Here is an 11,940-nt window from a genome sequence, read left to right as displayed (position 1 = left end):
ATAATATGCAAACAAACAAGTAAACAACTAAAAATGTTATGGCGAAGATACTACGGCAAAGGATAGAGGGTCTACTATGCTGATTTAGAAGGTCGAGATTACTAAGAATCTGCCCTTACTGAAAGTAATGCATTGGCAAAGCCATACTCAATCTAATTCAGATCCAAAGTATCATTCAACATCGTTTTCATCAAATCAATTTACGATGAGTAATTAAGAAAAAATGGAAGAACATCGGGAGATAGCTTCCGTTTATCCAGCCCATACTCTAGCGATGCAGTGTCTTGTGGTGGCTGAGAGGGACTACATTTGTCTTCCTCTAGTCGTCTCTACTCAGCCACTACCATTTATTTTTCTGCTTAAGGATATTCCCTTTGGTTGTCCGTCCCCTTTAGGTTTTCCTCTTTTGGCTTTTATAGTCGTTTTCCCTAGGGTAAATCCAACAGTCCATAATTTTCTTCCCTATTTTTCAGGTAGTTATATCTGGTACAAGTTCAACTGAATGTAAGATCGATTCTCTTTGAATGCTGAATGGACATCGTCCTGGCATTGCCATGGCATTCATATTGGTAAGCTACCAATCCACCATCACACACAACCTTTCCACAAACAATTAAAAATTACTAACATTTAAGTAAAGCCCTAGCTCCTAATGTAATGTTAAAACAAAAAGAATACTAATGAGATGTCCTAAAATGCAACTAAATGTACCTAAATACAGGCAATTACCTAAAACTAAATGCATGAAATATAACTCTTTTCAAGACTAATCCCCAATAAGATGATTAGTTTCTCATAGAATCTATAAACATCTTAAACTTGACAATAACGATAGACATAAAGAATAAATCAAAAATACAGTTTAGAGAATCATGTTTGTATTCGATTGATGAAGTGCAATAATTCTCAAACATTTGATTGCATTTACAAAGCAAGTTCTTCGAAGAACACAAACATAAAAGAACTTAAAAGAAATGTAAACCCTAGAAGAAAGGAAAAAACTTGAAAACTAAATTATAGGGAACTGAGAATATCCAAACTGTCCCTAAACAAGTGTTTAAGATCCTATTTATAAAGTTAGGTTGTCGTCGTCCTCAACCCTAGGCCAGTTTCATGTTGTACTGTTTGATGGCAAACATGCAATCCACTTTGTTCTCAAACCGTTGCCCAACGAACAACTCTTCCAACTACGAATTTGATGGCAATATATGAGTAGGGGCTCAACATGTCGCCCCCAGGGTCATTCTATAAAATAATGCCACAACTCGGGTTACTGAAAGAAGGGGTGTGAACATCTTCAACCTCTTCTAGGCCTTAAGCATCGTCCAGAATCTCATCAAGATTAGGGTCTCTAAAATTTTCAATGTCGTGATTAGAATCTTCATCATTATTGGACCCTTCTTCGATGTTTGCATCAGTGCCTATCACCTTCGAATGTATTTGTAGACGTGCACCAGGACAGGGTTGTTATACGAACTCCCACAATAATTTGGAATTTTGGGCATCTACGATGTCCCTCTGCAGTTTGACTGATCTGTCCATCTGACATTAATATCAAAGTCAAACTTGCGATGTTGACTTATTAGACTAACATTCTCAACTAGCTTTAAGTCGGCTAACTTAGCAAATAACTCAACTAGTTGGGGTTCTCATTCCCAGTTGACCACTATATTTCCATCATAGCGCCCAAGTCATCATCATCTAACAGTTGCATCTTACAAAATTTTAACAGATTTGTAGAGATTGACAACTTGTAAAATAATTTAGACATCGCCATTCCACAACGAATAGCTATTTCCGTATTGATCTTTCTTTTCGTTTCTTCCAGCTTCACAGTTTTATTGAATCGCAACCCTACTCTCTGCCGACCTTGAAATACACAATTGACATTACATTCTACAATTTCACCATAAAAAAAACGTACACCAAAAACACCGAGTTATTCATCTTCACCACAATTTCTAAACTCTCCTACTAAACACAACAATTTCTCTCTTTTCTTCTATTCCAGTTCAACTGTTACAAGAATGTCAACAAGATCTATATATGTAGCACAACCAAAGTAGTCATGCCAAAGAGAATGACTCCACCAAAATAAATAAATAAAATTTATTTTTATGGTGGTCACGCCATTCTCAATGGCACCACTAATTTTTTTATTTTTATTATTTAAAAAAATAATTTAAAAAATCGTGCAAAAAAATTATGGATAGTGGTGGCGCCATTCTCTAAAGCATCACCTAATAAAATAATAATTTCACTTTTAAACTAAAAAAACTAAAAAAAAATAAATCGACACTTGTGGCACAAGTCTATATAGTTCTACCAAATAAAATATCAATTTTAATTTTAAATTAAAAAATACATTTAAAAAATTTGACTCATGACATTGGTGTTACCATTCTCTATGGCCTCACTAAATAAAATATCATTTAAAAAAACTAAAAAATAAACATTGACACATTAAGGTGGTGACGTTATTCTCTATGGCTTCACCACTATTATTTATTTTTAGCCCCAATTATTGAGAAATACTAGTATTTCTCGGGTTTTTTATAAAATTATTATAAAAAATAAAAAATAACCAAAATGTTATCCCTTTTTTTATTTACTAAAATATTATAATTTTTTTATTTACCAAAATATACCAAAAAAAACCTGTAAAAAAAACCTGACAACAGCCTGATCAGGCCAATCACATTGGCGGCACCAAAGGTGCCAAAGTGATTGGCGGCACCAAAGGTGCCAAAGTGATTGGTCTGACCAAAGGTGCCAAAGAGATTGGCCTGACCGGACTAAAATGTAACTCTCTACAGTTTCAAGGACTTGACATGCAAATTTACTATTTTAAATTTTGAAAGTGAATTGCTGCTACTGTGCGTGTGGGGCGCACTAAAATTGAAATGTGGCTAATTGCCTTCTAAGCCCTCCTTATTTATTATTTTCTTTTTATTCCCCTTCAACTCACTTTTTTATTTAATAAACAAGCTCTCAACCTATTTTTGTAGTTAAATAAGCTCTTAATCTATGATTTTTACTCATAAAAGCCCTTTATTTTATGATTAAAGTATTACCTAAAGTAAAGCTATTTAAAAAAGAATAAACTAATTCGCATTTTATGTATTATTTTGGTAATTTGATGAGAATAGTTTATTAAATAAAAAATTTACTAAATTTGATGAGAATAGTTTATAATTATAATTTATTTTTCTATTTGGGTTACATTTATGGGTGATCAGTTTTATTATTACTTCGGTTTTCAATAAGGCATGCCCGGTATTTCTATTAATTTTTAATTAAATCTAATATTAGTTAAGTGATAATTAAGATACTTAGAATTCTAATTAAGTAATAACTCTATTTTACTTTAATAAACTATTCTCATCAAATTACCAAAATTTATAATATTAGTTAAGTGATAATTAAGATACTTAGAATTCTAATTAAGTAATAACTCTATTTTACTTTAATAAGTTTATTAAAAGTAATAACTCTATTTTACTTTAATAAACTATTGCTTTTAGGCTTAGTTTAATAATGTTTCAAAAATGTTTTTAGGAAAAAATGTTTTTAAGGAGAAGTAAAATTTATGAGTAAAAATCATAGATTAAGAACTTTTATGAGTAAAAATTTAGGAGAAGTAAAATATATTTACTTTAATAATAAAATAAAGGCCTTTTATGAGTAAAAATCATAGATTAAGAGCTTATTTAACTACAAAAATAGGTTGAGAGCTTGTTTATTAAATAAAAAAGTGAGTTGAAGGGAAATAAAAAGAAAATAATAAATAAAGAGGGCTTAGAAGACAATTAGCCACATTTCAATTTTAGTGCGCCTCTCACGCACAGCGGCAACAATTCACTTTCAAAATTTAAAATGGTAAATTTGCATGTCAGGTCTTTGAAACTGCAGAGAGTTACATTTTAGTCCGGTCAAGCTAATCTCTTTGGCACCTTTGGTCAGGCCAATCACTTTGGCACCTTTGGTGCCGCCAATGTGATTGGCCTGATCAGGCTGTTGTCAGGTTTTTTTTGGGTATATTTTGGTAAATAAAAAAATTATAATATTTTGGTAAATAAAAAAAAAGGATAACATTTTGGTTAATTCTTTTTTATAATAATTTTGTAAAAAACTCAGTATTTCTCTTATATTTATACAGGTGGCGTCAATCTTTTTGGTTCCACCAACTTTTACTATTTATTTTAGGTCATTTACGTATATGATAAAAACAAATAAATTATTTTTATAATTATTCAAAATTTTAAGATATTTTATAAAAAACCCTTTATTGTCTAAAAAAGGATTATAAATTTTCTTTTAAATAAAGTTTACAATTATTATTTTTCCAGTTTTAGCTTTACCTAATTTCTTATTTTGGCTCTATTCACAACTAATATCAAGTTATTTTATGTAAGATATTTATTGACACATTCAATGCCTAGTAAAGAAATATCAAAATGAATTCAACTAAAATTTGTTTTTTGAATATTATAATAAAATATATTATACTCTAAAATAAAGAATATAAAATTCGTATTTTAGAGAGAATATTATTACAAATAATTACGAATTTTTAACATTATATTAATAAATAAATAAAAGAGCGTGTTTTGGACTCGCTTTAAAAGTAGCGTGTTCGGTTGGAACACCCATCTCTCGATATTATCTAAAACTAGGACACTCCACGACAAGAATCCAATCGTAATCCTGGCGTGCAGGCCAAACTAGAGTAAATAACTTAAGAAATGTGGTCTCATTCCATTGGTTGATGATCAAGCCCTTTTTCGTCATTTGATATGCTAATTCGGCCTATAAATTAAGATCTGAGCCTCGCTGTTCACATATCAAATTCATAGAGCCTTGGGATTATCAGTTTGAAGCCTTCTTCGAAATTCCTCTTTCAAGGTAATTATTTTCTTTATTTTCTTTCATTATTTTAGTGTTCTATTTTCAAGAGATTCTGGTAGATTTAATTTTTAATTTATTTATTTATTTCTGGAAATTTCCAATGAATTTTATGAAATTTAAGTTTGGGATTATGTTTCCTTTTCGATTTTAGGGTTTTCTTTAAATTGAATCGCAAGTTATGAATTAAAGCTAGGGATTTCTCCTTCAGTGCTAGATTTTCTTTATATGCAATTGCTGAACATGAATTTACCTCTTAATTCTTTAATTTGACATGTAGATTTCGGTTTTTTCTCTTTCGAATTTATATACTTCGAATTATTTCGATTTATTAAATGAAACTTACGAATTTGACGCTACTGTTGACGAAATCGTGGTGAAGTTGGGTTCTAATACATTAGAACAAGCTGAATATTTTTAGATCGTGCATGAATTGCTGATCTATTAAGGCCCCCTTTATAAGATTTAGTATATTTTCTAGAAAATTTGTATCAGAATTGCTTTGTTTTCGTGGACCTGGTTGTTGAAGTATATTTGTTATTCTTGTTTCAATCTATTTAGTCTTATTTGTGTTCTATTTTTATTCAAAATAGATGCAAATTTTCGTCAAGACCCTCACTGGCAAGACCATCACCCTTGAGGTGGAAAGTTCTGATACCATCGACAATGTAAAGACCAAGATCCAAGACAAGGAAGGGATCCCACCAGACCAACAGAGGCTTATCTTTGCTGGTAAACAGCTGGAGGATGGCCGTACCCTTGCTGACTACAACATCCAGAAGGAATCCACACTCCATTTGGTCCTCCGATTGAGGGGTGGTATGCAAATTTTTGTCAAGACCCTCACCGGGAAGACCATCACCCTTGAGGTGGAAAGTTCTGATACCATCGACAATGTAAAGGCCAAGATCCAAGACAAAGAAGGGATCCCACCAGACCAGCAGAGGCTTATCTTTGCTGGTAAACAACTGGAGGATGGCCGTACCCTTGCTGACTACAACATCCAGAAGGAATCCACACTCCATTTGGTCCTCCGATTGAGGGGTGGTATGCAAATTTTTGTCAAGACCCTCACCGGAAAGACCATCACATTGGAGGTGGAGAGTTCTGATACGATTGACAATGTCAAGGCCAAGATTCAGGACAAGGAAGGCATCCCCCCAGACCAGCAAAGGCTGATCTTCGCTGGTAAGCAACTTGAGGATGGCCGCACATTGGCTGATTACAACATCCAGAAGGAGTCCACACTCCACTTGGTGCTTCGCCTCCGTGGAGGAATGCAAATTTTTGTTAAGACTTTGACTGGGAAGACCATTACATTGGAGGTAGAGAGTTCAGATACCATTGACAATGTTAAGGCAAAAATTCAGGACAAGGAGGGAATCCCCCCAGACCAACAGAGGCTGATTTTTGCTGGTAAGCAACTGGAGGATGGCCGTACCCTGGCTGACTATAATATCCAGAAGGAGTCCACCCTCCACTTGGTGCTTCGTCTTCGTGGTGGTATGCAGATTTTTGTGAAGACACTTACCGGGAAGACCATCACCCTGGAAGTTGAGAGCTCTGACACAATCGATAATGTTAAGGCCAAAATTCAAGATAAGGAAGGTATCCCTCCAGACCAGCAGAGGCTGATATTTGCTGGAAAGCAGCTAGAGGATGGGAGGACCCTTGCAGATTACAACATCCAGAAGGAGTCCACCCTCCACTTGGTTCTCCGTCTCCGTGGTGGGATGCAAATTTTCGTGAAGACCCTGACTGGAAAGACCATCACCCTGGAAGTTGAGAGCTCAGACACGATTGATAATGTTAAGGCCAAGATCCAGGATAAGGAAGGAATCCCACCAGACCAGCAGAGGCTGATTTTTGCTGGGAAGCAACTTGAAGATGGGAGGACCCTTGCAGATTACAACATCCAGAAGGAATCCACTTTGCACCTGGTCCTTCGCCTCCGCGGTGGCTTTTAAGTGTGGTGCCGAACACCTGTCCAGTTATTGTTGATGTGTTAAGTTTGTTATGTTTGTGGGTCGTATGCTGATGTGAGCTGGCCACTAGGCACAGGGGAAGCGTACAAGTAAAAATAATTGCTTTTTATAAACGCTTTTAGTTGTTTTTTAGGTTTGAATAAATTCGTTTTTGCATTCAAGTTTCTCTCTTGTTCGAATTTACATGAAGGTGCTAATAATCTATTATTAAGTTATTAAATTATTTATTCGGACATGTCTGTACTACTTTTGGGGTGGGTTAAATAACACCGTCGTAGTCTTAGGTGGCCAATATTTACCAGATTAAGAGTAATCATTAAAATTTACATTTTATTAAGCTTTTAAAATATATTGATGATGTGAAAACTACTGACATGTGGTAAAGTTCATTTATTTTCTAATAAATTTATAATTTTTAGCATTTACGTATAAAAATTATTAAAATGTAGAATTACTAAATATAATTAAAATGTTATAAAATTATAAAATATATGGAAAGCTTAAAAGGAAAACTGTTACTTTTTGACGTACCAAAATGTTATAAAATTAACTTTTCTCTCGAACTAAAATAATTACGCATCACTCAATCCAATTATTAAACTCATCCTCACCCAATTCTCTTAATTCGCACTAATCACTATTACATTTCCTTACTTCTGAAACACAAAATTCCAAACCTATAAAATAACATATATATATATAATCATTTTATAATTTATATCACTTTTGAAAATGAAATTTTCATTTTTTATCATTTTAATAAATTTTATATTCAAAACAACTTTTAATTTTTTCTATAATTTTTTTATAATAAGTTAATATTTTATAATATTTATTTTTAGTTTCTTTTCTAATTTTAAACAATTATTTTAAGCTTTTATAAAATGTAATAGCTTTTAAAGATCTTTCATAAGATAATTAAAAATCAATTAAATCCTCATATAATAATTAAATGTAATATTATCATTTTTACATATAAGACTTTACGTTAAATGCTATGACATCACTTAATAGTCCATCAAAGGTTTTAACAAAAATTAAATTTCGAAAATGTAATTCAATACAATTTATAATTCAAATGTTGCTTTCCATTAAAAATTTAATTAATTTTTCAATTATTTTACGAGTATTTTCTTATATTTAAATTATTTTATAAATAAGAAAATTTTGTAATTAAAGATTGTATGAAGTTTTTGTCAGTTGTGGCAGAAGGCTTTGGCACAAATCTTTGAATTTGTTTCGATGAGCTTTTTTATCTTTGATTTTGCTACATTGTTTGAATGAATAATTTTATATACATGTTATATTCCTATCTAAGTTACGGCATGTGGTAAGTCAAGAAAATGCTTGAATAATAATTTTGTTATTAGATAATTGAAATGTCACCTTCTAATTCATCTTTTCGGCATGATTATCTGCATAACAGATGACTTAATTTTTATTGGGAATATGAAGTTGTCGAAACCGTTTTTCTTGAAAAACAAAAATTTTAGTTATCGACTTAAAAAAACAAAAATTGGAGTCGTCACCGATCCTTTATTAAGGTGCGATCGGCCCACCTTAAAAAAATAATTTTGGTCTGCAAAATTTGAGAAAACAAGTTCGGGAGTCGATTCACATACGAGGAAGGATTAGCACCTCAACGCCCAAAATTGGTACCAAATTGATTTTTTAATGCCTCGGTGTCGAAAATTTGAAAAGATTTTAAAAGGAACTTTTATTTCATGAATGAATCAAAATAATAAGACATTCTTATTTCAAAGAAATAAAACACCACACCCAAAGTGAGTTAGGGCACAATGTTTTAAATCTTCAAAATACCCAAATATTGCCTTTTGTTTCGAAAATTTTATTTAGAAGTCAAAATATCGTGACCAGTAAGTTAGGACCCAACATTTTAAATCCCCGAGAATAAGCTTTTATTTGAAATTTGAGAATTTATTGCAAAACGAATACTTGGCTTTCTAAATTCATCAAAAAATAATCGCGATCCAGTAAGTTAGGACACGATCTTTTCTCGAGAATCATGAATGCCAAATATTTTGGAAATTTGTAAAATATGATGATTTTGATAAACCAAAATATATTTCCCAAAAGTATATTTTAAAAAAAATGTACAATATAAAATAAACACTTTAATTTAAAATATGCATGTATATATGTATTGTCAAAATATAAGTATGAAACATAAATAAAATTTGAAAACATATATATGCATATATTAAAACAGGCATATACAAGTATACATATATGTAAACATGAAATACACCAGATAGAACAACAACAAAACCTTATAATAATTCTAAGAACATATATATATATATATTATAGAAAATGCAGGCCTATGTGCGTGGACTGTGTAATATGAAAGATGTATGTATGCTATAAAATGCCAATGCATAATATATATATATACACATGTATATAAAAGGTATGAAAAGAAAATGTAAAATATGTACATGTGAAATTCAATAAATAAAAATACAAAATTATGTATATATATATTTCAAAATAACAATGCGTAAGTATGTATAAAATATAAAGCATGTGAAAGTTAAGATAAAAAAAGTAAAAATTATATACAAAGAAATTTAAAATGTGCGAATGAAATATATGTATGCATGTAAAAAAACTTAATATATATATATATATATTAAATATGCAGATATAAAATATGCAGATGTAAATGTATAGAAAATATACAATAATAACGATAGTGAATAATATAATATTAATACACAATGCCAAATAATATAAAAGAACTAAAAAATTGATTAAGGATCAAACTAAAAAAGAAAAAGAGTTTGAGGGCCAAATTTAAAAAAAATGGAAAACACTAGAAAGGGCCAAATCGAAATGCACAAAACAGGAGGGGGATCCAAAGGGAAATTTACCCAAACTCCGCAAGCACTGCGTTTTAAAAGGACTGAAATATAACAAAAATAAAGCATGCGGTCCAAATTTAAATGAAACAAAAAAAATTGATTTAGACACGTTTTTAAAAATCGGGGGACCAAACGCGCAAATAGACCACTAAAAGAAAAACACGCGGATCCTGAGAAAATGGGTCGGGTCGTCGGGTTTCGGCCTATACGATGTTGTTTTGAGGCCATTGAAGCAGGTCCTAAACGACGTCGTTTCATAACCCTTATAAATGCCAAATTTTCCTTAAAAAATTTCATTTTCCTCTTTGATTCAAAAAAGAAAAAAAAATAACAGAGAAGCTCTGCTAGGGTTCCTCTTTTATACCGCCGCCGCCAATCGAGGCATACCACGGCCTCCGTCGACGCCCCGGTCTCTGATCGCGACGGAGAGGGGCGCCAACTCAGCGATTCCGTCGAAAAAAAGGTATGTTCGTCCCTTTTCTTTATATTTTAAACAAAAATAAATAAAAATAAAAAGAAACTATATAGAAAAAAAATAAGATATATGTATATATGAAAAAAAAATAAAAGAATGATCATCCCTCTTTAAAAAAACGAATAATCGATTTGCTCTTATTGATTTTTTCCTCTGTTTTTTTAATAATTTTGATACAATCTTTGTTCCCCCCTTTACACTGGAAATATTGGCCTTTTATAGCCGCAAATGGGAAAGAAAAATAAATCCAAAAAAATCTATTCGGTTGGCCCGATTTTTGCTCCTCTCCTTCGCTTGTTGCAGGTACGTGCGTGCGCGAGATTCACGGCGGCGAGGGGCGTGATGCGCGGGGGAGTTGGCTCCGAAGCATGCGCCGATTGGAGTTGTCGGAGGCGGAGCACGTTGTGGGGGCTCGCGGCGCTGAACTGAACATGGGGCTAGGGTTTGGGAAGTTTAGGATGTTAGGTGGGCTAGGTTTTGGACTATTGGGCCTGGACGGCCCATTTTTTGTTTTGTAAATAGTCTGGGCCAATTGGGCCTTATTACAGAAGTTATTGGTCATTAGATATCACGTGAGCTTAACTGTTTTATCTCATCAAAATCAGAATGAATGATAAAATCTGTCATGTTATAGACATCATCATCCCATCAAAGCTTAATCTGTCATGATTAAATGTCAAGTCCAACATGTCAACACCGTTATACATGGGACTTTTACCTATAAATACCTCTGAGAATAATGAAGAAAAGGATCAACCCTTCAAGAATAATAAGCCTACACTTCAACATTTTTTAGCCCTTAAGTTTTACATCATCTTCACCACTACTCTTCATAACCTCCAACTCTCTGCCCTAATTAGATGAACCGACCTCCATAGCAATCACTACCCTCTCCTCTGGACTCTTCTTGTTGTACATAGTATCAACAATACCCACTAAATAATCACATATTTATCTTATAAATTTATTTTAGACTTTATTTAAAATATAAAACATTAAACGTTTTAGGGTATGCTAAATTATGACACATCTACAATATCAATGAAAAAATTATGAAATAACTCTATTTATAAAAAGTTTATACAACTATATTTGTAAAAAAAAAACTAAAGAGCATGGAGTTTAAATTCTATGTATATATATTTTATTATTTTCCTATATAGAAGATACAAAATAACAAAAACACCATCAAAATAATACAATTTACTTTGAAAAATGAGATTATTTTTGTCTTTCCCTAATTGAATTGATAACTGGTTAACTCGCGACATAACTCAGTTAGGGGATTTATAAGGCTTAATACATAATTTTGTACTTAAGTTGGACACTTTTTTCTAATGCAGTACTTGTATTGAACAAAAGTTATACATTTTGATACCTGAAGCTAACATTGTTAACATTTTAGTGTTTAATTTAGGTTTTAGAGTTGATTTAATGAAAATTCATAATTAACTAATAATATTAGCAATTAACTTCATCAAATCGACCTTAAAACTCAAATTAATAATATTAGCAACAAGCTTTCATTAAATCAATTCTAAACCCGAATTAAGCACTAAAAAGTTAATATTGTTACCCTCATTTACCAAAATATATAAAAATTTTGTTAAATACAAATACCATATTGGACAAAAAAATACAAATACTACATTAAAAAGAATGTTAAACTCGATACCAAATGAATTTATAA

The 11,940-nt window shown here is 31.8% G+C and overlaps 1 protein-coding gene across 1 annotated transcript; it reads left to right on the top strand.

The window, feature by feature from the left end:
• Positions 1-4,745: 4,745 nt before the first annotated feature.
• Positions 4,746-7,051, top strand: LOC105782285 (polyubiquitin). The gene is made up of 2 exons (XM_012606928.2): positions 4,746-4,905; positions 5,499-7,051. The coding sequence occupies exon 2, from the start codon at positions 5,499-5,501 to the stop codon at positions 6,870-6,872; it is 1,374 nt and encodes a 457-aa protein (XP_012462382.1). The 5' UTR covers positions 4,746-4,905; the 3' UTR covers positions 6,873-7,051.
• Positions 7,052-11,940: the final 4,889 nt, after the last annotated feature.

Source organism: Gossypium raimondii, chromosome 13 (assembly GCF_025698545.1).
Source record: "Gossypium raimondii isolate GPD5lz chromosome 13, ASM2569854v1, whole genome shotgun sequence".
In the NCBI taxonomy this organism is placed as follows: Eukaryota; Viridiplantae; Streptophyta; class Magnoliopsida; order Malvales; family Malvaceae; genus Gossypium; species Gossypium raimondii.
Note: the sequence above shows the minus strand (reverse complement) of the source record. Positions and strands in the feature narration are given on the sequence as shown.

Excerpts from the sequence above, each read along its gene's own strand:
- LOC105782285 (XM_012606928.2), top strand. The coding sequence starts at position 5,499 with ATGCAAATTTTCGTCAAGACCCTCACTGGCAAGACCATCACCCTTGAG.